The 27,322-nt window shown below is 42.9% G+C and overlaps 1 protein-coding gene and 1 long non-coding RNA gene across 4 annotated transcripts in view; one reads left to right on the plus strand and one right to left on the minus strand.

Moving 5' to 3' along the window:
- Positions 1 to 1,458, minus strand: part of LOC123369932 — a 71,083-nt gene extending 69,625 nt beyond the window's left edge. Inside the window, exon 1 of the long non-coding RNA XR_006579192.1 lies at positions 1,305 to 1,458. This is a non-coding gene — a long non-coding RNA (uncharacterized LOC123369932). The remainder of the gene's footprint in view (positions 1 to 1,304) is intronic.
- Positions 1 to 24,132, plus strand: part of HEATR5A (HEAT repeat containing 5A) — a 131,917-nt gene extending 107,785 nt beyond the window's left edge. For 2 of the 3 annotated variants that reach the window (XM_045016016.1, XM_045016017.1), the window contains 9 exons: positions 1,524 to 1,758; positions 2,232 to 2,480; positions 4,345 to 4,472; positions 10,421 to 10,568; positions 15,547 to 15,819; positions 18,166 to 18,390; positions 20,493 to 20,647; positions 22,004 to 22,217; positions 22,447 to 24,132. In XM_045016016.1, coding sequence (XP_044871951.1) covers positions 1,524 to 1,758; positions 2,232 to 2,480; positions 4,345 to 4,472; positions 10,421 to 10,568; positions 15,547 to 15,819; positions 18,166 to 18,390; positions 20,493 to 20,647; positions 22,004 to 22,217; positions 22,447 to 22,751 — 1,932 coding nt within the window. In that variant the 3' untranslated portion in view covers positions 22,752 to 24,132. The remainder of the gene's footprint in view (positions 1 to 1,523; positions 1,759 to 2,231; positions 2,481 to 4,344; positions 4,473 to 10,420; positions 10,569 to 15,546; positions 15,820 to 18,165; positions 18,391 to 20,492; positions 20,648 to 22,003; positions 22,218 to 22,446) is intronic. The other variant, XM_045016018.1, reaches the window with a different exon arrangement.
- The last annotated feature ends 3,190 nt before the right edge of the window (positions 24,133 to 27,322 follow it).

The raw sequence follows: 27,322 nt of genomic DNA on the forward strand, positions 1-27,322 counted from the left end.
GGGGACTGTGCTACTTACCTCTCTCCACTGTATGAACTGACCATATTTTGCTACCCATTGTTTCCTATCTTTTAACGATGAATCTTTTACTGATTCATGAGAGGATCTTCCTTCTTATCCCACGATTGCGTAGTTTGCTTAAGAACCTTTGGTGAGGGACCTTGTCAAAGGCTTTCTGAAAGTCCAAGTACATTATATCCACTGGATCACCCTTGTCCACATGTTTGTTGACACCCTCCAAAAATTTGAATAGATTGGTGAGGCATGATTTCCCTTTACAAATTCCACCCCAGCTTCTTCCTCCTTGCCAAGGCTGCAGCTACTTATGGATAATTAGCAGGCTGGTGCCATCCTGGAGGAGGGTGGTGAAGTGGTGGGCCAAGGGGGCGGGGGGTCAGTGTCTCACCATGTGGTGCCGTCTAGCCAAGCTCACTCCACACTAAGTCCACTCTTGCTATTTCTCGTTTGTTTGGCCAGTAGGGAGAGTGGGGCAGTACTCACAATGCATAGCAATTAGGAGCCCCAGGCCCATCCCCTCACCAACAGGACTGAGGGGAGACACTGCAGCACCAGTCGGCAAGGAGCTGAGTCCAGAAAGCTGAGCCCAGGATCACCACTTGGAACATGAGCAAGTGTGTGTGGAGTGGGGGGCGGCGTCCTGCCCTGAAATGGTGTCGGTGGGGCGAGGCCTGTCCTAGCGTGGGGGAATTGGGATGAGACCATCATCATCATGCCTCAATCTCCCTGCCAGGGCATGGATCCCTCACACACTTGTTTGTGCTCCAGATCCTGGTCACTGCTCTTTGACAGCTGATGCTGCATTGCCTCCCCGCTGGCCTGCCAAGGCTCCTAATCACCACACATTATGGTCATCCTCCTCCCTGCCAGCCAGCTGGGCAGGAAGCTAACCTCCCACAAGCAGCCAAATTAGCCCCAAACCATGATTTTTTTTCCCAACAGAAAGGAGGCGGAACCAGGCATCTCCTCCCCCCGCCCCTTTGAAAAATCATGGTAGTGGGCTAATTTCATTATTTCTGTGCAGTCTGTGAAATCTTGATTTACACAGGGCTTTTGCTTACAGTGAAAGACTCAAGCAGCTCAATTGATTTAGGTTCTCAAAGAGAAGGTGAGGGGTAACTTGATCACAATGTACAAGTACCTACAGGAGGATAGAAATTTGATATTAGAGGTCTCTTCAATCAATAACAAGACCAATGGTTGGAAGTTGAAGCTAGATGAATTCAGAATAGAAATAAAGTGCAAATTTTTAATAGTGAGAGTCCTTAACAACTGGAATCACTTACCAAGGATTGTGGTGGATTCTCCATCACTGATTATCTTTAAATCAAGACTGGGTATTTTGCTGGAAGATGTCCTAGTTCAACCATGGCTATTAGACTTGAAGCAGGAATTAATTCAAGGAAGCTCTGTGGCCTGTGTTGTGCAGGAGGTCGGACTAGGTGATCACAGTAGTCCCTTCTGGCTTTAAAAATCTATAACTGTTGCTCTGTCTCTTTGAACAGGTTTACATAGTTGCAGTTGAAAGAGAAAAAAACCAAGGTGATGCACACAAGCAAACTTTGACGATCACAAACTCTACAGATGAAAGCTACAGAGATTTAACTTCGTCAGCCGATGGACTTTTGGACCTAGTCCAGGCGGACCTTGGGACCCTAAGCAAACTCTGGCTTGCTGCACTTCAGGATTTTGCTCTCTTAACTTTGCCTTCAGAATATGCCTCTCAACTTCCGGTTGAAGGTATGAAGGCAACTGTGTACTTTTATTCTTGTTTGATATAATTTGGGTGTGTGTGCTTAATAACATCTCAGCTGAATTGTGCCCACTCACAGTACATAACTTTTTCACAAAATAAGATGTAGTTGATACAGAACCAGCACCCTATAATTTTTCAGCTATTTACCACAAAATCAATTACTAAGTTTAGGATAGAGTTTTCTCTGGGATGGAGCAGTAGTGGCTTTTTAAGATGAAAGGAAGAAAAAAGACTTAAAGAAATGTATTTGATTCTACTTGCTTTGTTGTTGATAATTTTATTTAACGACAAACCACCAGGTCAGCTCTGGCTGTTAAACAATTAAGAAATACAATGAAATGCTATTAAACACAAATACCATTATAATAACAGAAAAGAATCCCAAACCTGTAAGAGAAATTATTTACAAATGAAAATAGTCGCATCATTTAAAACTCTGACTGATATTTTTTTGTAGGTGGTGCATTCTATACTGCAGAGACAATTGAAAATGCAAGACCACACTATCACAATTCCTGGGCTCTAATTCTTTATGCTACAGCATTATGGCTTACCAGCACAGGTTTCTTTGTGATTGATCCAGATGAAGGAGTAACTAATCTCTCTAGACCTGTCACCCCAACTACAATGTGTCAAGATTCCTCCTCCAGGGCTGCAGTGAAATCTCCTGAGGATGTGAATACTGACATATTTCATCTTATCTTGGGTTGGTTGATGAGCATGTAATCTGTTTGGATTTTAAATTATAAACAGTCATTTTAGTATAAATACCGGTAATACTGTTGACACTCTGTAATGCTTTGGTTGTCTGCTCTTAATTGTGTTGGTGAAGAATTGATATGTTGGAAGTACTTATGGCAAGAATTGGTTTCTATGTTGGAGACAGAATTGCTTCCTGACTTTCTTATTATGCTGGGAAAAAATATCTAATGCAAGGTAAACAGTACACATGCAAATTTACTACTATGCTCAGAAACCTACTAGTGCTTCTGCTTTGAGCTTAGGAACAGATTCAGTTTTGGTTACACCAGTGTAATTACAAGGTGACACTACTGACTTGATTGGAGTTACTCTGGAATATGACCCACAGTTCTAAATACGTTTTTGTTTAACCTGGCAAAACATAGACTCAGTATCTGAGGCCCAACAGAAAAGTTTAGTTATTTCCTTCAGGTCTAGAGTTAGCAGCCCCAGGGTTCATATAGACTTCTTTGCCCCATTTAGCTAGTGAGGTGGGGTTGGTAAATACATGATTAACTAAAAACTTCAGCCTTTTTGTGAAATAAAAATACTAAGTCTCAGATAGCCTTTAAGTTTCTAAGCTATTATTACAGTTTCTATGTAAACTCATGCTGTCATGTAAATCAGTATGTCAAGAGTTCACATACTACATTCCAGGTTCTCAGTTTCATACTAAGGCAAAAATTCTGTGGGGTGCCTATAAGAATTTTCTTCCTAATTAGTGGACCCAGATCTCAACATTTTCATCTTCTGTCTCTGTGGTTTTTGAAGCTGATTATTATTTATTTCTGTTCTATTGCCCAAAAGTTTCAGTCTGTTCATTATCTTATGCCTGGTCTACACTCGGGGGTGGGGGATCGATCTAAGTTACACAATTTCAGCTATGTTATGCTGAAGTTGACGTACTTAGACCTATTCACTGCGGTGTCTTCACTGTGGTGAGTCGACTGCTGCCGCTCCCCCATCAACTCTGCCTGCGCCTCTCACGGCAGTGGAGTACAGGAGTCAACAGGAGAGTGCTCGGGGGTCGATTTATCGTGTCTAGGTAGATGCGATAAATCAACCCCCGCTGGATCAATTGCTGCCCGCTTATCCAGCAGATAGTATAGACATACTCTTAAACAATGTATATACATAAAGGAAGACAAGGTCTATAACGTTAATTTAGATGGAATGTAGGGGCCCAAAGATGTTACCCTAACACAGTCACTGTCCACCATTAAACAATGTTAAAAAGGCCCGGTGTTCTAGGAGATGGTGAGAGTGGCTGTCATGATGATGAAGCTCACTCCAGTGGCCCCCGTCTTTTCTTCCATACTTCCCCCAAAGTCTTTCTTTAATGACCCAAAAGGGAGTGATGGGTGGGATAACCCATTTTCTTATTTTGCCCATCAGTTAGGCCTAGTTTCTGACACACTTATTTTGGTTCATTAATTTCCAGACCCACATTTTCTTGTTTACCGTGCATGATCTCAGTGTGGTCATTGAATTATATCAGAGGGCCTTTTTGTTTGGACGACTCCTGCGGGGGGCGGGGGGTTGGTCTGGTTTTCTTGCACCTATTATAAATTCTTTGTTAAAAATAACTCGACCTACTTTTCATGGTTAATACCCAAGCAGGGAAGAAGTTATAGGCCTAATTGTTACAACAAGTCCCTACCTAAAATGTTTACAATTGAAGATTAATTTGCTTAGGCATACAGGAATATAAAAGATGCATATGCTATTTCCATGTCTTTTCAGCACATTGACAGCATACTTGTCTTGATTTACAAAATTACTTTGGTTTTCAGTAAAGCCTGTTTTTGTTTTTCTCCTGCCATTTACAGGAATTAGTGTGGAATTTCTCTGCTCACCTCGCTCAGATTCAGCAATGGAAAACATTACTGCTTGCCTACATGCACTGCAAACATTTCTTGATGTGCCTTGGCCTCGATCTAAAATAGGTGGTGATCAGGTAATATGCTAATTTAGAAAATATCAGTTGGAATTCCTGGTATTTTCAGTAGCTATCGGTGTGGTGCTCTGCTCTTGTTCGATGATAACAGTCGACTGTGTGCGTGTTCCCTCTGTGTGCTGCCCCAGATCTGCTCAGATAGCTGACACAGCAGACCCCAAGAGAACCCCCAAAGACCACAGACTCTAGTCAGGTATGAAGGAACCCAAGCCAGGTTTATTGTCAAACAAAGCACAGTAATAGTTTCGCGTAGACTCTACAAGACATACTACGAATTTATGCCCCCTGGCAATGGACTGGCTCAGTCAGTGGCAGGACTTTCCACTGCCCCCTAGGCCAGACAAACGTGCCCTCCGGGACCCACTCTTATACAGTTACAGGACAGATTTACTCATCCCTACTGACGTATTGAAGTACAGCCCCTTGACTCATTGGGGGCTATCTTCCTCTTTGATTATGTCAGTTCAAACAAATCTATCCATCATGTTTTCCTTTTGATCCTGTCTTTAATATGCACCTGCCTGTTCCTTGTTATCTCTGTGGAGTGTTCTGATGCTATCTTGGCACAAGTTCCTCTTATTAGTACTTATGTGAGGATGCACCTGCTTCTAGCAGCCCTCTTCTTGTCAACTTCTGTGAGTGGGGCCTGCCTCTGGCTCACAGCCCAGCTTTTGCTTAGCAATGCCTGGAAGTACTTTGATTCAGGCTTTGGGCCTCTGACATGAGTTTATGTTTCAGGGTCTCATCTTACTACACCAGGGTATTGTGACAGTGTCTGCTATCACTTAGATCTCTCAGCTGTCCTTGAATCTACAATGATTTTTCATTTGCTGTTCTGTGGCACTGATTGTAAACACTGTTGTCTGGTAAAAAATGTGGCAGTTAGTTAGTTATTTCTTTCTCTCTTGTAGATCCTGAGACTTTTTGGCTTTCTTTGAATGTGTTGGTACATTGACCTCACCTAAAAGTTCGGATTTTGCATTCCAAACATTGTTTTATTGAAAATTTTATAGAACTGGAAAGAAATAATAAACTAAAAGTTAATTAAAAAGAAACCCGCCTATGTGAATACTATAGAAATCATTTCTAGACTGCAACTTAGTTACAGCTTGTTGAAAGATGACTTACATGTGTAGCATGGAAGGTTGTCATTTCTCTGACTCCAGTCAGGGAACAGCATGTCAGTCTCTGGAAGGAAGGAAGCTCCCAAGGTATAAGTTAATGTAACTTGGAAAACCAATCAGATAAACCAGTGGTCCCCAACCTTTTTGTGGCCAGTAGCACATTCATGTTTTCAGAAGAGTGTGGCGGGCGCCAACAGTTTTTCAAGGCTTATTTTGTATTTGTACATTAAATAATATGAAAAACATCATATTTAATATTCTTCCCACTCTGGGTTGAAATAATACGTTCTTTGTCTCTTATTTGAACCACTCATTTTGGAGCAAAATTTTAAAAAAATAATAAATTGCAAAGCACAAGAAAACAGCAGTATCGGTGCAGGAAGAATACTCACATACAGGGCTGGCTCCAGGCACCAGTGGAGCAAGCAGGTGCCTGTACCAGCACATGCTACGGGGCAGCATTCGGTCCATTCTGCAGAGGCGGAGCGTTTTTTTTTTGTTTGTTTGTTGTTTTTTTTTTTTTTTTTGAGGCAGTTCTGGGCAATGCAGGGAGAAGCCTGAGAGAAGCTGCGCAGCCTGCAACCCCAGAGTACTCTGTCCCCAGCAGGCAGGGGCCCTGGCATCTCTCCCCTGCTGGGCAGTAGGCAGGCCCCACGCCTGCCGGGGACTGAGAACACCGGCATCTGCAGCCCTGGAGTTCTCTGTGCCCGGCAGGCGCTAGGCCGCGGCTTCTCTCCGGCTTCAGAAGCCGGAAAGAAGCTGCAGCCTCGCGCCTGCTGGGGACAGAGAGCATCGGTGCCCGCAGCCCTGGAGTTCTCTGTCCCCAGCAACCGCAGGGCCGCAGCTTCTTTCCCCTGCTGAGCACTAGGCAGGCGCACATAAATGCCCCGGCAGGTGCCCTGGCACCCGCGGGCACTGAGATAAACCATCCTTTCAGAGGATATGTCTTCACTACAGAGTTAGCCTGGGCTAGGCTAGCATGGGTGGGCATCCCCACTATATAGCCCTATTCATGCCAGACCTATGTGGATGCATGCACAATGGTGTTATTCCATGGGTCTTAGTGATATATTAAACTGAGCCCCTCTATGAATTCATGGAAGTGCTCTTGTGGTTCTTACTGATATCACACCACAGCTTTACTAGAAGGCTTGTGTCAGCTTCTGTCCAACTGGCAGCGTGGAAGAGGACTTCTTGGATGGCATCTCTGCTCAAATGGTGTGGAAGAGCAGTAGAAATATATTAAGCAGTGCAGAAGACGGGAGAAATTAGATGAGAAAGTATAGCCAGGGCAAAATTGTGAGACTGGAGGATTAACAGCACTTGATTAGCCTGTATTCTCACTGCAAGGTAGGCAGTGAGCAAAAACCCCTGAGCCCAAGCCTTCACCCTCAGTCATGCCTGCTAACCTGAGTTTAAAGCACCCTTGAGCCTGGGTTAGATGTTTTTCTATGTAGATGGATCTGGGGTTAGGGGAAATGCCTAAGCTAGGGGTCGGCAACCTTTGAGAAGTGGTGTGCCAAGTCTTCATTAATTTAAGATTTTGTGTGCCAGTAAAAGGTTTTGTGTGCCAGACAGGCAGTGTGTGCGGCAGATGGAACCACAGACCGGCAGCGGGCTGAGCCCAATGCCGGTCGGGGGTTCCGTCCGCCGGCCCCTGCCAGTCAGGGTCCCAGCCACCAGCCCTGCTCAGCCCACTGCCGGCCCGGGTTCCATCCGTCCAGGCCGGCAACGGGCTGAATGGGGCCAGCGGCTCGGACCCCAGCTGGCAAGGGGCTGGTGGCCGGGACTCCAGACCTGCTGCAGGCTGAGTGGCTCATCCCGCTGCTGGTCTGGGGTCCTGGCCACCGGCCCACTCAGCCCGCTGCCAGCCCGGGTTCCATCCGTCCAGGCCAGCAACGGGCTGAACGGAGCCAGCGGCTGGGACCTTGGCTGGCAAGGGGCCGGCAGCCAGGACCCGAGACCTGCTGCAGGCTGAGTAGCTCATCCCGCTGCTGGTCTGGGGTCCCGGCCACCGGCCCCACTCAGCCTGCTGCCAGCTCGGGTTCCGTCCATTCAGGCCAGCAGTGGGCTGAGCGGGGCCAGAGGCCGGGATCCCGGTTGGCAGCAGCATGCAACCCAAAATCAGCCTGCGTGCCACCTGTTGCTGACCCCTGGCCTAAGCTATAGCCCGGGCTAATTTTGCATTGAAGACATGCCCTATATGTATTCTCTTTTTAAAAAAGTATAAATATGAAAAATGTTTGGTTATTACAGGACCACATTTAGGTTTTCTTTTTACAAAAATTCACACTTCATCCTAGTTCTGATATCTACAATCTAGGGGGATAATATTCTCTGTAAGTATAAATTTTTATTGTATCCTTTAAAGTACAAATTCTACCCACCCATCAAAAAAGTGTTGCTCTTTTATCCGTCAGGCATTGCGTACGTATTAACCAGTCAGTCATTATTTTGTTGTCCTGAATGAAACTTTAAAAATGACATCTTTTGAGGCTTGCCTGAACATGTTACCTGGGCAGGTCCTGACTGTTCTGGACCATTGTTTCCAAAATGACTCTATAAAATAAGGCCTCTTCCATTTCAAGAGCAAACTGTGCTGTACTGTATCTTTCAAAGTACTGTAAATAGATATGATTTACCCTTTTGGAAGAAAATATGTATCACATTACTTCTGATTATGACTAATACTCCTTCAAAAAACCCAACCTTGTTTAATTAAAGGGACATGTCATGTTTTAGTTGCCTTATGACAAATCCACAAACTACTCAGAGTATCCCACCCTGGCCTCATTATAATCTTTGTTTATGTACAGCACAGTTTAAATTAAATATATATCCTCAGGAAGCAAAGCAGATATAGCAGTCTCCCTTCGTTTGTGTGAAGTAATACTTGCGATTTTTTTTAACAAAGAATTGAATGCATGCAAAATGTTTACCTAGCACACAGCGTGACAAAAAGTATTTGTTTGAAGAAGGCACCAAGGCTGATACATTTGTGACCAGAACCAAGGCTTTTGCTGGCACAACTGTACTCCTCATACCGTTTTAATTGGAATTCTACATTTCAGTTGCCCCTTAAAGCAAGGAAAACTGTCTGCTTTTTAGACCCCAGTTTACCTCCTCCTTATGAAAACCTTGTCTTCCACTTTTACTGTTGGGAATTCTTATCACTTTACGGTTTTGTATCATACAGAACATTCAATAACTTCTGTAGGTTAAATAATACTGCTTACATCTTTAGTTTCATGAACCAGTTTTAATTTTCCTACTTTTTTTTCTTTCTGATCCTATGTTTGTAGCTTGACAGGTTGGAAACTAATATATGTTTGGTGTAAGCAATGAGGCCTCTCCTTCCTTTTGGGAACATTGAGGGGGAAAGGTCCTTCTCACCATATGCTCCAAAATTTAGAAGTGTAGATTGGTAGGTTGGTTTTTCTTAGCTTCAACTTCTCATCTTCTGTGTGAAGGCAGTGGGGTTGCATGTGCACAGAAGTAATTAGGAACAGAATTTAGCTTGTCGGCTTAGGTGAAAGTGGAGGGAGGCTTTCAATAAAATGACTGTGTGGAGTTAAAAAAAATTTCATTAATTCCTTCTGTTTTAATTTTATGCATTGAAACAGTAAAATTTCAGACGTCAAGTACTTGAGGTTAGAAAATTAATATGTAGCTGTGATGCAGTAGGGGCTGTCTGCATGGGGGTGGGAGAGCAGGGGATGACTTTAGGTGAGGGACAGGACCTGAGCCTGTAACCTGAGCCAGCAAGGGGGGTGGGGGGAAGTCAACACCTTTGCCCGGGAAGCTGGACAAAGGAAGAGAGCCTGCTGGAGAGATTTTTAGTTTCAGTTTTGGGCTGGCTGGGAAGAGGCAGGGAACTCCAACTCTGGGGTCTAAGATCCTTGCCCCCCAGAGGGACCTGACTGAGGGGTCCTGGTTGTACCTACAAGCCCTGCTTGGGACTGGGTTCCTGTTGTCTAATAAACCTTCTGTTTTACTGGCTGGCTGAGAGTCACGGTGAATCACAGGAAGTGGGGGTTGCAGGGCCCAGACTCCCCCACACTCTGTGACAGTAGGGGAGCATCTGCACTTTGGCAAAAACATTAGATAGATTTTTTAAAAAGGGAGGGGCCAATAATTTTCAGCTGCTCCTAATTAGAAATGAGCAAATAAAGGCAATGAGAATATAGTATCAGAGGGGTAGCCGTGTTAGTCTGGATCTGTAAAAAGCAACAATGAGTCCTGTGGCACCTTAACGACTAACAGATGTATTGGAGCATAAGCTTTTGTGGGTGAATACCCACATACCCATGTGTCTGACGAAGTGGGTACTCACCCATGAAAGCTTATGCTCCAATACATCTGTTAGTCTTTAATGAGAATATAGTTCACAAGACTCTGACAAAAATGTGTACCATCTTATTACAGTTTTATATTTACACAGTTGTCCTCAATCTGTTTATCACAGATGACTTTGTACTCACATCTTAAGCAATGACTCTGAGGAATGGGCAGTCTAGACACAGTCCAAATAGGTATTTTGAAGACATTATGTAGAGACATAGAAAGGAAATCCTGGAGCTAGAAAGAGAATACAATATCAGCTTACTACTACTTTGACGCTTCATTTTATATCTCCTGTCTCACTCTGAGGTGAATAGATAGAGTATTCTGCAGTCCAAGCTGTCGTTTATGTTCAGTTTATGTAGTGTCTTACATTTTCAAAGAATTGTATAAATTTACATTAGGATACTGAACCTCTGATGCTTGTGGGTAATAAGTAAATGGATGTGACCATCAAGACTTTGAACATTTCTCTTGCTACAGGAGCTTGGTGTGGAGTTGTTGAATGTTCTGCATCGACTGATACTAACCAGAGAATCGCCTGATATTCAGCTTGCTACTCTTGAAGTAGTCCGACAGATTCTTTTCGCAGCTCAAGAGCATGTGAGAGAGAAACGGAGAAGTGCAGAAGGTATACCATATACTGTTATACAATATACAGTATAAACTTTTTATGACCAAACTTATTCCATCTGTAAGCTGTAGATTAGTGGCTTTACTTGTCAGAGGTGCTAAGAAGTCACTAATCTCATTGACTTCACTGGGAGCTAAAGATATTCGGTACTTCAGAAAATCAGGCCACACGAGACTAAGTAGGCCAGTTGTGGAATTGCAACACAGGAGCATCAGCTTTTTCCTCGTGTGGCAATATAAAGTCGAGTTTTTAAATAAAGCAACTGTGATCAAGTTACTCATCCAGTTCCTAACAGCACTGAGTACAGCCGTTGAATTAAGCATTTTCCCCTCGATTAGATATACCCTTTAACATTCATTATAATTAAATTACAGGTTTTTCTTCTGTTTAGAAGATGTGGAATGAAACCAAATTTTATTTCCTATAAAAATAATACATACGCACAGAATTTTGTACCAAAACATTTTTTCTTCTTTGAGTGCTTGTTCATATAGATTTCAGTTAGGTGTCTGCATGCCGCATGCACAGTTCGCTGGAAGGTTTTTCCCCTAGTAGCACCCATCAGGTTGGCGCTGGAGCCCCATGGAGTCACGCCTTCATGGCACTGCATATAGGGCCCTGCCAACCCGCCGTCTCCAATTCCTTCTTACAGTCAGTGATAGTTATCGGAGCGTTTCATCTCAACTTCAACGAGGGATCCTCTAGCGTATTTTCTGTAAATAGTTAAAGATAGTTTAAAAAAATTTTTTATTTAGACAGACATCTGGACTTGGGGCACTGGGGGGTGTTTCCCTCCCCTGCTTCCACATCCCTCTCCCGGGCCCGGGGCATGTCTCAGACCCAGGGGTTTAAGCCGTGCGGGGTTTGCCAGAAGCCTATGCCCAAGGGCGACCCACACTCAGCTTGTCTAAAGTGCTTGGGGGAGTCTCATGAAGCAGACAGGTGCAAGATCTCTCAGAGCTTTCGCCCCTGCACGAAGAAGGAGAAGGATCACAAACTAAAGTTGCTGCTAATGGAATCAGCTCTCCGCCCTCAGTCTGAGTCAAGCCCAATGGATATGGCACCGGGCTCCTCAGCGTCAGTGCACAGCACGCTGGCTTCGGTCCGGGAGGTTCTAGGAAGGACTCTGGGGTCAGAGACCCTCGGCACTGGCACTCCCCGGCGCCGAGCACAGCACGGGATCAGTCTTGGCACTGCTCACAGTCTCCTGTCCCGAAGAAGCAGCACAGGAAGACTGATAGAGGGCGCTCCCCTTCCCGTGCATAGGAATGTGAACCTAAGGGAGGGAAACTGCACCTCCCCTCCAGCTCAACAGCCGGCACCATCGACTCCAGGCCATGAGAGGTACCGTTGAGTCTGGTGCCACCGGAGGAGACCCAGGTGGAGGATTTGGACCTCCCTTCCAAACCCAAGACTTATGAGGCGGCGTGGGACCTGATCACATTGACAGGTCCACACTCCCCCTGATCACGGTGTCATAGCACCGGTCCCAAGGCCCCAAATGACTCAGAGGCCAGTGGCAAGCCAGCTATGGCTTGGCAATGTTCTACATCGCCCTGGCACCAATTCCCGGCACTGACGGGCACTGACTCATACGTGTCCCAAAGAAGCCGACACTGTAGCCGCTGGCACTCCCAATCAGCGGGGATGACCCAAACTTTCTCCCCGGTACCGTGGCCACAACAGTGGCAGGTACTGGCTCAGACGCCGACCCAGTGGCCCTTCTGGACCCCGTGGGCTTACCACCAGTCCCAGGGGTCTACTTCAGTATGCTCCTTTTCAGTCGTGTCTGAGAGAAGGACTGCTTCTAGGGCCAGGGATTTTTCCCAGGCATTAGCTACCGCCGCAATTGGTACCGCGCCCAGGCGCGACAAAAGACTTGGCACTGTGCGCGTCCTCACCAGAAGCACTTCCACCAACTTAAGAGAGGCTGGGGGTGGGGAGGTTGAGAGCCTAGGCTCTCAGCTCCACACACAGCTCCTTGCTCCTATCCAGACTGGCCCTGGGCTCCCGACTCCCCATGGAGAGCCCGGCGGCTGCCCCAAGGATCCCAGCTCCTCGCCAGGAGCTTGGGAACCACGGGGACTCCAGGCACAGCGCTCCTGGACAGGAGCCCGGCTGTGGTGGGAAGCCTCTGTACAGCCCTGGGACTCTCCGTGGGGAGCCAGGAGCCTCCAGATAGCAGCCCATCTGACAGTGGGGTACAGGGAGTTGGGCAGGCGCAGCCCAGCTCAGAGCAGGGAGCCTGGGCAGCAGCTGGGCTGGGAGCCGGCAATGGGGAACTGGGGGCAGCTGGGTTCCAAGTGGGGTGGGTGCAGCCTAACAGGGAGCCCGGGGGGGGCAGCCGGGCTCTAGCTGGAGCTAGCTCCAGCATGGAGCCATGAAATTGACAAGAATTACAATCAACGCCAATGTAAGTAACTCCCCACAACTGGAAGATACTGTTTATTACATCTGGATGGATAGACCACTCATGGTTGTGAAAAGACCTGCTGAGGTGCTTGATTTTGCTACTTTGATGATTTTAGGAGGTTTTTGTGTAGAATTTCTTAGGTTTTTTTAAAAAAGCCATCTGAAAAATCAGCAGTTCCATCACGTGGCATCGTACTGTTCTCCAGCTGGTTCATCAGCAACATTGAATCTTGAGATCCACCTTCGAGATCTCTGCCACTTGAGTTAACAGAGTAACTGTTAGCAGTAGTTGGTTGGCATCCACTCTGTGGACTACACTACAAGGGGACGAGGTGCAGTTTACCAGTGGGTTTCACAGATATTTGCAATGCTGACAGCAGAGGGACTCAGGAATCTTGGGTTCCATTCCACACTCTGGAGAAGAGTGTTCTCTTGTGGTTTCAGAGCCTACTACCTGTTGGTCCTTCTCCCCACAGACTTGCCTCTGTCCTGGTCTTGTCTCTTCCCTACTTTGGCTCCTCGTCCTAGTCCCATTCTCCTACTCATCTTGCCCAGCAAATCCTAGTCTTCTCCTCTGGGGTCCAGTGCCAGTCTTGTTGCCTAGCCAGTCTCATTTCCCCTCTCCTGTCTCTTCATCTAATCTCTCTCCCTCCCATCCTGTCTCCTCCACTGGCTACCAGTCCCAGGCTCCATCCTTGGGCTCCTCATCCATCTCAGTTCCTATCCTTCCCTGGCTCCTCATCCATCTCAGTTCCTATCCTTCCCTGGCTCTTGGCCCAATTTCCCCCCGTTCCTGGCTCCTTGTCCTAGTGTCCGTGCCCAACCAATCCCATTGGTCTCCCCACAATTCCTTGTAAAATCTCTTTCATTCCCCAACCCGAACCCCTTCCCCCGCAAAAAAAAAAAAGTATCCCTCTCTAACACCCTGTCTCCGTGCCCAGCCAATCACAGCCTCCCTTCCCACAGTGGCTCCTAGTCTCCATGCCCAGTCTCTCCCACTTCCCTTCCCCCAACTCTTCATGATAGTTTGTGTTTCTTCCCCTCCCTTCCAGTCCAACTCTCACTGGACACTTTGTCCCAATCTATTCCATTCCTTCCCTCTGATTCAGCTCTTGTCCCTGCTCCACTTGAGTCAGGTGGCTTACTTCTCTCTGCTGCCTTAATGCCAGCAGGGGGGTAATTGAAAGCACAGAGGAGAGAAGCTCCCTGCTATCAGCCCCACCACAGCCAGCAGCAGCCAGGACCAGCAGTTCTATGAGAAGCCCAGCTTTGCTTCTGTAGCCTTAGGCTGGAGCATGTTCAGTCATTCTGTGGGGGATGAATGCACAGTTTGTTCCCACGTAGGAGCTCTGAGGGGCTGGGGCATGCTCAGTGAGGATGAAATCTTTGGACAATTTAGCTGCTGCAGTGACTGATGAGAGAGAGAGAGAGAGTTCCTTCTGGAATGCACAGAGGTATAAATATCCCTCTCCCCTGTCTACACGGTGGTCAGTGCCCCCAGCTGGTCTGGCCTCTTTCTGTTGCCCCCTTGGCTTTACTTAGGTAAGTCCATCCCTCTTTCCCCTCCCTCGTAACCCAAAGGACCCTTAATAGAGCAACATCCCTTTCTCCTGCCGGACAGACAAAGACCCCCCATATTCAGTTGAGGTGAGTGCATCCTTATAAATTTATTTCAAACTACAGTTGTTCTCTATCAGAACTTTTAACACTGTGCTGCATTAGAATTTAGAACTGTAAATTATCCCCTGCCAATACAACAAAGCTTCAAGAAGTAAACTTTTGTCAACATAAGAACGGCCGTACCAGGTCAGACCAAAGGTCCATCTAGCCCATTATCTGTCTACCGACAGTGGCCAATGCCAGGTGCCCCAGAGGGAGTGAACCTAACAGGCAATGATCAAGTGATCTCTCTCCTGCCATCCATCTCCATCCTCTGATGAACAGAGGCTAGGGACACCATTCTTACCCATCCTGGCTAATAGCCATTTATGGTCTTAGCCACCATGAATTTATCCAGTTCCCTTTTAAACATTGTTATAGTCCTAGCCTTCACAACCTCCTCAGGTAAGGAGTTCCACAAGTTGACTGTGCGCTGCGTGAAGAAGAACTTCCTTTTATTTGTTTTAAACCTGCTGCCTATTAATTTCATTTGGTGACCCCTAGTTCTTGTATTATGGGAATAAGTAAATAACTTTTTCCTTATCCACTTTCTCAACATCACTCATGATTTTATATACCTCTATCATATCCCCCCTTAGTCTCCTCTTTTCCAAGCTGAAGAGTCCTAGCCTCTTTAATCTTTCCTCATATGGGACCCTCTCCAAACCCCTAATCATTTTAGTTGCCCTTTTCTGAACCCTTTCTGGTGCTAGAATATCTTTTTTGAGGTGAGGAGACCACATCTGTACACAGTATTCGAGGTGTGGGCGTACCATGGATTTATATAAGGGCAATAATATATTCTCAGTCTTATTCTCTATCCCCTTTTTAATGATTCATAACATCCTAACATCGCAACAAAACACCACATGCTTAATGTCCTTATTTCTTCTTTTCGTTATAGTTGATGATGGTGCTGCAGAAAAGGAGACCTTGCCAGAATTTGGAGAAGGCAAAGACACAGGCGGACTGGTGCCTGGAAAGTCATTAGTCTTTGCTACACTGGAGTTGTGTGTTTGCATTCTAGTGAGGCAGCTCCCCCAGCTTAACCCTAAAGTAACTGGTAGCCCTGCAGTTAAAGCTGGAAAACCTCAGTTGTTGTCAGAGAGTGGAAGTAGATTGGTGGCAGCAGCATTAGTTATCCTCTCTGACATTCCGTCAGTCTGCTCTCCTGAAGGTAGGAGGTGGTTGATACCAATATGTGATTTTGTTACAAGGGAAAATGAAATGAAAAGATGGATGATGATCATAGAGTAACATATACTTACTACATAACTTTCTCTGTTGGATAAATGCTGGGGCAAGGTCTAGGAGATTTACCTATGACAATTTTCCAATTGTTTTTGTTGTACTCAAAAGTTAAAAAAGAAAAAAAAGGCTGATAGGTACAGGAGCAGTAGTGTGAGAGTGTAAAGTAGTTTTCAGGACCGAAATATTTTTCTCTCATCTTTTTCCCCATAAAGAAGTCCAATTAATGGACACATTTTATTTCACAGAGGTATATGTCTGATAGCTACATGCTTCCTTTATAAAGCCTCAATTTAGGAATTTATAATACAGCTGTAAAAATGTGTTCCATAGGGAAATGTGCCATGTCATCTTTGTCCAAAAGCCATCTTGTAAACTACAGAAACGCAGACTAGGAAGGTAGTGTTTATCTCTCAGAGCATCTGACCGTCACCCCCGACTTCATTTTTCACAGTCACCAAACCTTGTTAGATTCTTTTTAAAATAATATAATTACATAAAATATGTATCTATCTTATCTTGTTACCTTTCACTGTTTATTACCTTCATGCTTCCATAACCCAGCTTTTTTCATACGTTGCTGAGTTAGGTCTAATTTAGATAATAATTTCCTTGAATCAGAGCCCTGTCACTGTATTTATGTAAAATACTATTCATACCTATGGTACTGTACAAAACATAAATCCAGCAATTCCTATCCTTTGCATCTAGCAGCCCCTTTTCCCACATTTGCCCTCTACTATTGAGTCCTTGTGTCACGGTCACCATCCTGCCAGCCCAGAGGGATGATGATCTCCTTTTGGAAACAGTCATTGGCTCTCCTGTTCAATCATAAGGATTAATTTTTGGTGGTGATGGTCTTTTGTTACGTTCAGTCCAGTGATTGTCATCTTTCAGAATGACGAGAAAAGAGCTTGGACATGGCATTGTTAGGCTCTGAGAGATCACTGCTGATCTTCAGTAGCTGTTCTTCCCAGGTTCCTGCAGTTAAGCTTTAGAGATTTTTTTTTTCTTTTAAGGAAACAGAACAAGAACCTAAGGCACCAGTACAGTAAGGCATTTAAGTACATGCTTTAGTCCATCTCCATTCAATCTGTTTTGCTGAATAGCGATGGACTTAAGCACATTAAAGTTAAGTGTGCACTTAGACTTTAAGTGTGCACGTTGCTTAATCAGGACCTAAAATAATGCACAAAATGTATGTGTGGACTCTACTCCATTGACTTCAGTGGGATTCAGGTGTCTGCACTAGCAGAGCCCAGTCTAAACATTTAAGCATGTTGGAACATGGGTCTGACCCAATATGGTAGTGCCTAAGTTCTGTCTAGTTCAGTATTCTGTTTCCAACCGAGGCTAGTGCCAGATGTTTCAGAAGGAGATGTAAGAACCACATCCGACAAAGTGGGTATTCACCCACGAAAGCTCATGCTCCAAAACGTCTGTTAGTCTATAAGGTGCCACAGGATTCTTTGCTGCTTTAACAGATCCAGACTAACACGACTACCCCTCTGATACTTGACACCGTAGGCAGATATTGGATAACCTGCTCTGCACATTAGATGTGATGTTTTCCTAAATTTTTGTTAGCTATAACTATTATAATGCTAGATATTATTATGCATGTTCAGTGTCTGATTTCTTTTTTAATCTTGCTAAATTCTTAGCTCACTGACTTCCTTTAGCAAAGAGTTTCACAGTCTAATTATGTATCATGGGGAAAGTATTTCTTTTTATTAGTTTTGAATTTGCCACCTGTTAATTTCATTGAATGTCATCCCTGTTCTAGTGTTCTGAAACAGACACAACAGAAGCTCTCAAACTACAATCTTTATTTTGTGTATTTTATTATGTCCCTTCTTATTTGTCTCATTTCTACAGGAAACAATCCAAATCTTTTCATTCTTTCTTCATATGCATTTTTCCACATCATTATCATTGCCCTTCCTTGAACCCCCACTAATTCTGACTTTTACATAATAAACTTTAGGTATGTGAGTCGTCCCAGTGAAGTTAATGACTTTCTGACTTAAAAGAAGAGAGTCCAGCTTCTCTTTAAATAGCCAATCTGCCTCCGTTTGACATTAAAAATCACATGCAGTTTAAATACTTTTTTCTGGAACCAAGACTTACAATTAGTTGGCAACTTTTAGAAATGAAAACTGTTTAGACATTGTATATAAAAAGGGAATTGAAGAGAAATGATTTATAAAATAACAAATTCTGGAAATCTTTCGCTTTATGCAGTGATATATCAACCATTTGTTTTGTCTCATAGGAAGTGTTTCGGTACTCCCTACTATCCTGTACCTAATTATTGGAGTCCTCAGAGAAACTGCTGTGAAATTGCCAGATGGCCAGTTACCTTTGACAGTTGCTGCATCTTTACAAGCTCTTAAGGGGATATTGTCTTCTCCTATGGCTCGAGCAGAGAAGAGCCGAACTGCTTGGACTGAATTTCTTCGTAGTGCTTTAGTCACAGTTCTTGACTGCGGGGATCCAGGTAACCAGAAGTGAGAGGGGGATGATGAAAAGATGCTGGCGTAGATAAAATTCAAATAACTCTAGAAGATTGAGACGGTGGTGGAAGAACTGAACTACCCTTTGTTAAGATAACTTAATGTCTAAGGGTGAAACTTACTTAACCCACATAGTCCAACATCAAGTTCTTAGGTACAGCCCACTCCCATTTCTGCTACTATAGTCAAGGGGTCGGCAACCTTTGGCACCTGGCCCATCAGGGTTGGCGGGCCTGGCTGGTTTGTTTATCTGGAGTGTCCACAGGCATGGAGCCCCACAGCTCACTGGCTGCTGTTCACTGTTCCTGGCCAATGGGAGCTATGAGAAGTGATGGCTAGCACATCCCTTGGCCCGCACCGCTTCCCGCAGGTCTCATTGGCCGAGAATGGCGAACTGCGGGACTCTGTGCCTGCGGACACTCCTGATAAACCGGCCTGGCCTGCTAGCAGCTTTACTCTGACGGGCTGGGTGCTGAAGGGTAGAATCATAGAATATTGGGGTTGGAAGGGACCTCAGGAGGTTATCTAGTCCAACCCCTGCTCCAAGCAGGACCAATCTCTAGACAGATTTTTGCCCCAGATCCCTAAATGGCCCCCTGAAGGATTGAACTCACAACCCTGGGTTTAGCAGGCCAGTGCTCAAACCACTGAGCTATCCCTTCCCCCCAGCCCCTACTATAGTCTATAGGTTGGAGTAGCCACTACAGTCTCTCCGTGCCTCTTTTGGGGTGTAGTGGGGAGGCAGATTTCATGGTTCCACCTGTGGCTTACACCCAGCCTCAACCCATTGCTATCCTCTGCCCCAGCCTGTGTTGGAACAATGCACCCAAAGGGTGTATCCACTGCAGTGGTGCTACCCCACCGAGCTCTAATGTGGTGTGGAAGGCTACATGCTTATCCTCTGCACCAGGGCCACTGGTCAGAATTAAAACAATACTTTCACCATCAATAGACCTACCTGCTTTCCTTTGGGTGAATCCCCTCTGACAAGCAAGGGGCTTTGCTTGTGCAGGCAAATGTAATTTATGCAACTCTGTGCCAGATTCAGCAAATCTTGTTCCTTGAGTTTAACTGAATTATGCAAAAATACAATTGTGTGTATATGTATGATTTTATTAATTATAAAACTTCATAATCCTGAATTTATTTTTGAAATTACAATATAATTTTCATAAATCATTTTAGTGATTGATATGTGTCTGCAACCAATACTCTAGAGTGTTTCTGTATTTAGTCCACAAACATTTCACATGGCTGAAACCATGCAGCTCTATTCTTTACCTCACTAAACACTTATTGCAAAAAGTGTGACATGCATCAAACATACTTTTTCTTGTATTTAATTATCATATTCTCTCATATTTAGATACATGGGGTATGTTTCCCTTGTGTGAGATATACTGTAATGTCCCCAGAGGCCACTGGTTCTCTCTAAATAAAAAGCGACAAAGAGTCCTGTGGCACCTTATAGACTAACAGACGTTTTGGAGCATGAGCTTTCGTGGGTGAATACCCACTTCGTCAGATGTATGACATTGGTTTTAGATTCTTGTGAAAACAGTAGTATCAATAAATGCAAAAGAAAAAATATTTTCTTAATATAAAATTAATGTGCTTGCACCACTGTATAATTCCATTTAGACATAATATAGGCAATGCCATGCCAAAAAATGCTTCATAAGCATTCTTTACATCACTTTAGAACGGGGGTCAGCAACCTTTCAGAAGTGGTGTGCCTAGTCTTCATTTATTCACTGTAATTTAAGGTTTTGCGTGCCAGTAATACATTTTAACATTTTTAGAAGGTCTCTTTCTATAAGTCTATAATATATAACTCAACTATTGTTGTATGTAAAGCAAATAAGGTTTTTAAAATGTTTAAGAAGCTTCATTTAAAATTAAATTAAAATGCAGAGCCTCCTGGACCGGTGGCTAGGACCCTGGCAGCGTGAGTGCCGCTGAAAACCAGCTTGTGTGCCTACTTTGGCACGCGTGCCATAGGTTGCCTACCCCTGCTTTAGAACATTACAATTTGCAATATTACTTTTAGAATGTGAATTTGAGACTGAGACTGTTTTATCTTTAGTAGATGGAGCTCAACAAGAACTTGATGAAGTCAGCCTGCTTACTGGCATTACAGTGTTTATTTTGTCTACAAGTCCAGAAGTTACTACCATAGAGTGCCTTCAAAAGCGTTGTATTGAGAAGTTTAAAATAGCACTTGATTCAAAAGATCCTGTAGTAAGTACTTTCCTAGCTAGAGGAGTATTTCAATTAGAAGCATTCTAGCACATTTTCTGTTGAGCTGTTTCACTGGGCCGAACTAAAAGTGTTGATTTGAAAGTTTTTTTTTTATTCTGTCCCGTTTAGATCTGTTTTATTTTAAAGTACAATTTTAAACTTGTTGGCCAGAGCTAGTGGGTCTGTGCTGTGCCTTGCTTTTAACTGTTGTTCATTAAAATATTCTGTATACAAATGAAGTATTTTCTATATTATTGTTTCACCATCTGGGAAATAAGAACTCCACACTTTACTAAATGGGTAAGAAAGTTATCTAGTTTTGCAGCCATTTCCTTAATTTTCTCTGTGCACTTATTTTAGACCTTAAGGCAATATGCTGCCAGGTCATCTGTTTTGATTCTTTATCTGTACTCTTGACAGAAACAGCACATTAGGAGGATTTTTTTCTTGTTTCTTACATGGTGGAAGTATACCACTGTCACAGCAGTTCACCCTTTATCACACTGCAAGTGAGGCTCTAAAGATGATACTCCCTTGGGCTTTTGTTAATTAAATAGTAGTTCCCCAAATGTGTGCTTTATGTTGACCAATGTAAGAGTCCATCGTAAACCAGTTCTTTTTCCTCCTCCTCCTATACTGATTTATCAATCAGAAAGTCAGCTTTATTTAATTTTAATTATCAAAGTTGATGACTCAGCTGCTAGAACAAGATGGAAATATTTACTTTTTAAGTCTATTGCTATATGTCCAATTTTAGAAATCTCAATTTTTAGCAGGATGGCTTTCATTAATAAGAATTTCAGAAAGCCAGGTGTAATTACAAAAAAAGAAATAGTGACATAGGGTGAAATTTTCAAAAGCATCTAAGTAACTTAGGCACCTCAGCCTTTCAAAAGTCCCATAGACACTTAGACTCCTAAGGCATTAAGCATTTTTGCAAATGTTATCCATAGTTTAATAGTGAGGTGACATTTCTGTTCTAAGACTCTGCTTTTAGTCAAGTGTAATTTTCTCCAAAAATTTCATTTTAACATGGTTAGGAAACCTAGTGGGTTCGTGAACCTAAAACTCTATTTAGACATTTTTAATTGAGTGCAAGACATGTTTTATGGTTTCTTCGTTATTTGTTAAAATAATTCTGAGATACTTTCCTGACATCATTTAACTTTTCAAAGTATGTTTTACAGTTAGCTAATGATGAAAAGTTTCTCTTGCCATGTGAATTTTCAAGCTTTTGTACACTTTTTTTTCTTATGAAAGCTTTATCTTTAAAATTGTGCCAAGCCATTCTGACATGTAGTTTTAAGTGTAACGTTGTTTACATTCAGTATTGTAACTGTAACTTTTCCCCTCTAGGTACAGCTTAAGTGCTATCAGCTGCTGCTTTCTATCTTTCAATATCCCAACAGAGCTGTCTCATATCCTTACATTCATTCTTTGGCACCATCTATTGTGGGGAAATTGCAGGAAACAGAAAAAACAAAGCCTGAGAATTCTGCTGAACTGCAAGTCATTCAGGAAGGAATAAAGGTGGTAGCAGCTCTCATAGCCATTGCTGAGGAAGAGCATCGTAAGTCTCTCAATTCTAATGCCATTTTAATGTCTTAAGTGGCTGTGGAGAGTCAACTAAAACAAAATGTATTCCCCCATAATTGAACAAAATTTAATTATTAGTTACACTGTTTAACAGTATGTCTTAGAAAAATGTTTACTCTCTTTATGTAAGGTTAGTAGTATTCATTAGGGTTTGAAAACTTAAAAAAAAATTGATATCTAAGTATTGTTTTTAATTTTTATAGGTGCTTATTTGGTGGCCTGCCTCCTGCCCCTCCTTATTTCCTTTCTTTTGGATGAGAATTCTTTGGGGTCAGCCACAAACTCAGCAAGAAATCTACATGAGTTTGCTTTGCAAAACGTGATGCAGATTGGTCCACAGTACTCATCAGTTTTTAAAAAAGTAATGGCTTCCTCTCCAACTATGAAAGCCAGGCTTGAATCAGCTGTAAAAGGCAATCAGGAAAGCATTAAAGTCAAGACAACACCTAAACATGCAAAGAATCCTGGGAAAAGTTCAAGCATTCAATTAAAGACCAACTTTTTCTGAAGTGTCTTAGGCACTTTGATAACATTGCAAAAAAGTCCCTTTTCATTTCTAATTACAGTAGTCAGGAAGAGTTGGTTTCAGTTTCAGTTCAGTTTTGACTTGAAATCCAGATGATTTTTTAAAAACAACATTCTTTAGAGATTTGCTTTCTAATAAATATAATTGACTTTTTACATTTGTCTGAGCACTCGGAGTAAAACTTATCAAAAGTAATATAAACTATATATTTGCATTAATAAAATAACAAATATGTGAGAACTGTGCATTTCTGATATCAGTACAGACAAGAAATAAGACTTTAGATATATTCAGGAGCCAGCAATTCTTATTCATTAAATAAACTGAATTATTTTGGCAATACATTTAAAACAAAAGTTACTGTGATTATTGATTTTTGATTTAATTGGGGCATAAATTTACTTGCTGTTAATAGTCTTTCCTAAGTACTAATTTAACAAGCTGCATATATTAAATGTCCTTGTAATCCTTAAGATAAATTATTGTTGAGCTCTAATATCCAGCTACATTTAAGGTAATATTGACTGCTTTAATTAAATGCTAATAAACTCTTGAGCTGTCTAAGATATAGCAATATAACCCATGCTGTTATATCACAGCTTCACAATGCCTTTTCACTTAGGCCTCAGTTCTGCAGGAACTTGCAGTGTGGGACTAATGTGCTTACAGTTAAGGCCCATGTGTAAGTGTTTGCACGACTGGTGCCTTATTGCTTGATATAAAGCCTCACTTTTCAGGATATACTTTTTTATTTAACTTTATATTATGCTAGCCAGACAGTTGAAACTTGCATATCCTGAAAAGGACAGCAGTTTTGATGCACTGTGGCTCTGATTCAGACATCTATCTATCTATCTGGCTGCATCTAGTTCATGATTTTTAAATGATCAGGTATCTGTACATGACTCTCACTAATATACATATCTTTTCAAGGAAGGGTGGAAGTGTTTGAAGTCTTGTGTCAAAATACAACAAACTTAAAGTACAAAAATATACTGTATTTTTATCAAGGAACATATTTTAATATAGAAAAAAAATCTTAACTACTAAAAATGCAATGGCTATAAAGTATTTTCTAATGTATTGCCTTTTTTCTTTTGTGCCAGTATTAGCTCAGTAAACCAAATACTGTCAAAATGAGTATAGTATTTCCTTGTTAAAAATTAGTCAAGTAAAGAAAAGCATCTACGGAGCTGAGAAACACACTGTGACTCAGGAAGAGCGTGATGTACTGTATTTTATTATAAGATTTGTATGTAAATACTATTGTAAATTGTACAGAATTAACCATTTGACCAAAATTCTAACAATTCATTTTTCTAATTCACATAAATAAACCTAATGAAGTTCGTTTTTCATTTTACCTGATAGAAGGACTTGCATTTATTTAGAGTTATTTAAAAATCTGGATTTTAATTAATTAATATTCCCAACCCATACAGTGTCCCTATCAGAACCTCTATAGGCATATTTACCATAAGATGTGAAAATGCAAATAGAATAACTCAGAATTAACAACAGCCAATGAGAGTTTAAAAAAACCTCCTTATAATGGGGTGAACAAGCCTGTGATGGGGCAGAGCGGCCCCGCACTGGTACAGCAGGGGTTAACCCTTCCTTCCTAGCAGAGGAAGCCATGCCCCGGAAGCTCTGCTGGGCATGCTCCAAGTGGAGAGCAGATATAAAAGCCTGCAGTCTGGGCTGACCACCGGAGGAGAAGGACGCACGCTGCCAGCTCCTGAAGAGGGAGAGCTTGCGCGCCAGGATCCAGGAGTCAGCCAAGCCAAGGCACTACTTGAGACCCCGATGGAGGACGTCACAGGGGAGAAACAGACCGGAAGACCCCCTGCCCCAGATGAACTGGTATTCACGGTGGGAAGTGACCCAGGGAAGCTTTAGAGACAAACAGCATTAGAGCTGTGGTGATGCTTGGCGTGTTGCAGGTGGATCCCCGCCGAGCGAGGGGCAAGGAGAGCTTGCCACTATAAGGGCCCTGGGTCGGGGCTTGGTGGAGAGGGCGGGCCTGATTCCCCCCACCCCCTCACCCTTGAACCGTGAGGGATCTTGGATAGACTCTGGCCACTAGGCCGTGCTACCCTGCTCGTAAGGGGGTGTATATGGACTCTGGCCACTAGGCCATGCTACCCCGCTCATAAGGGGGTTTTCATGGACTCTGGCCACCCGACAGGGGTGATAGTGGAGAGGAAGGCCAAGAGGCCTTCACTGACTGCTCGCAGAGAGGCGGACATAGTGACTGGAGAGTGGTGAGATGTCAGCACCCCATCCTACCCCTGCCCCAAAGGGGCACTGTGGTGCCTGACCTGCCACAAAGCCCTCTCAAGGTTATGATAGAAACACTCCTAGAGCAGCACTAACCTGCTCCTGAGGAGGAAGTGACCTTGGGATTGCAGATTGACCCAGACTTTAGGGGCCAGGCTGTCAAAGATATTTTGGCACCCAGTGGGATTTTCAAAAGCATCTAGGTGCCTAACTTCCTTAGCAACCTCTCTGCATCTTTAGCCTCCTAAATACCTTTGAAAATCTGGCCCTACAACAGGAGTTTCATGAGCACTGTGGATTGGAAAGCTCTCCACCCCCATTCCCTTCTGTGATGACATATCAGACTGGCATTTGGTGGTGTCAGTCAGTCTTTCTTTTTTGAACTAGGAGAACAGAGCAGTTTGGGAAATGTAGTTTGTAGGGCAGCCGTGATAATAGTTGTAGTTAGGGGCAAGACATGCGGGTAAATAAGGAATATATTTGGCTACCCCTATTGGGGGGTTGAGAGACATGTAATGGTTCTTTTCCCCTCTAGCTTGTTCTGTCAGTAAAGAAAAATGGTGAACAACGCAAAGAAAGCTAAATGTAGAGTCAAGGATGATTATTTCATGTGTCTAAGCATTTTTACTGCACTTACTGGTGTAGTATATGAATTCCCAGCAAAATTATTGTCACAATATAAAGACCAACCAATTGTTTAGTTTCCTCCCACCTTCCCCTGAGGGAACAAGGGATGATTTTTCTCCTCCTCTCTTATCTCTATCATCTTTCTATGTATTGTTTTTTGAAGAATTTTGTTTTCCTTGGAAAATGGTGAGATCTGCAGTCATTCTTACCAATGTCGGAGGGGATTTCTCTAGACTTAGAGCTTTCTCAGTACTGACCATCTCCTGATCTCATAAATTTCATCTTTGAAGTTGACAGTTTTATATTTCCTGAGGAAAGTAGTTGCCTAGGAAGATTATTGTTTTGGACAGCAAGGTGGGTAGAGAGAGTGCTCTCTTACATACTTTGGGCCAATTTCTTGGAGGGCCACAAAGAGTCATCCAGACTTTGAATCAGACATGGTATTTTATAGTGTAAGAAGCGGCGCACTAGGACGAAGAACCCTTGGGCAGAAGTGTTGCTGAGAAGGCAGGCTGCTGCATTTGGGATCTATATTAATACTTTCCCCCCTCATTTAATATATAAAGGATTGCATCTACATTTTAAAAAAAATTCTGCCTGTGCTAATTATCATTAACATTTTTCATATTAATGAGGTTATGAAATTTTACATCACTGACATACTTTTCTTAAAAACAGTTTCGCATATTGCATTAGGAGCAAGCAAACCTGATAAAAGCCAAGTAAAAAATAAAAGCATAAAAAGATTGCCCTATGTCTTTCAGAGAATGTGAATGGAATTGTTAACGTTTTAATTGTCTGACTGGAGGAGAGGGACTGGAGCTATGTGATCTGGCATTTGGTGGTCACGGTCTTGAAGGCCCAGATGGAGCACAAGATGTGTTGTTTTTGGACCTGGTTTACCACAACAGCTGTCTTAAAGATAGATTGCGGTGAGTTTAGAATCTGTCCTTTTGAAACAAATTATTAAATCAAAATGGAATTACATTTATACCTGGTTTTTTACCACTTAAATCTGATTGGATCAAGGAAGAAAAAGTTTGTTCATTGCTCTCTGCATTCACCCTGATGCTCATTTACAATTTTGAAAACCCCCATTCTTCCACTGTCTCACCTACATAATCTAAATCTGGAAGTAAGAAAAAGATGGAGAAAAGAGAAACATCACTAACTTTTGATATACAGAATTTGGAACAAAAACAGTCTGACAATTATTTTACTCATGTAAACATTAGAAAAGTTCATGTACTGATTCTGTGTGCCTTGCACTTTTACACTTCATACCTTAAATTGAAACATATTATGTTACATAAGTACGCTCACCAATTTCCCTTTGTATGAATTACCCTATTCTTGGACTGATCTTTCCTCACTGAGTTACACCTAATCTCTGAGAAACTGAAGGTGTCTGAAAGTTTGGTTGATTCAGTGCCAGGTTCTTGTTCATGTTCGTTACATCAGTTTTAAACCAAGTGGCAGCATTCACAATTGCCAAATTGTGCCCACTCCTTTAGTCACCTATTTTTGGCAATGTTTTTTGTACTCAAATTCATTTCATCCTGATGCCAACCTTTTCAAGTAGGGAAATCAAAATATATACCTTTTTTGTATTTAAAAAAATATATCCAATGTTAAATTAAAATGCG

The sequence above is a fragment of the Mauremys mutica genome, chromosome 4, assembly GCF_020497125.1.
Source record: "Mauremys mutica isolate MM-2020 ecotype Southern chromosome 4, ASM2049712v1, whole genome shotgun sequence".
NCBI classification, from domain to species: Eukaryota; Metazoa; Chordata; order Testudines; family Geoemydidae; genus Mauremys; species Mauremys mutica.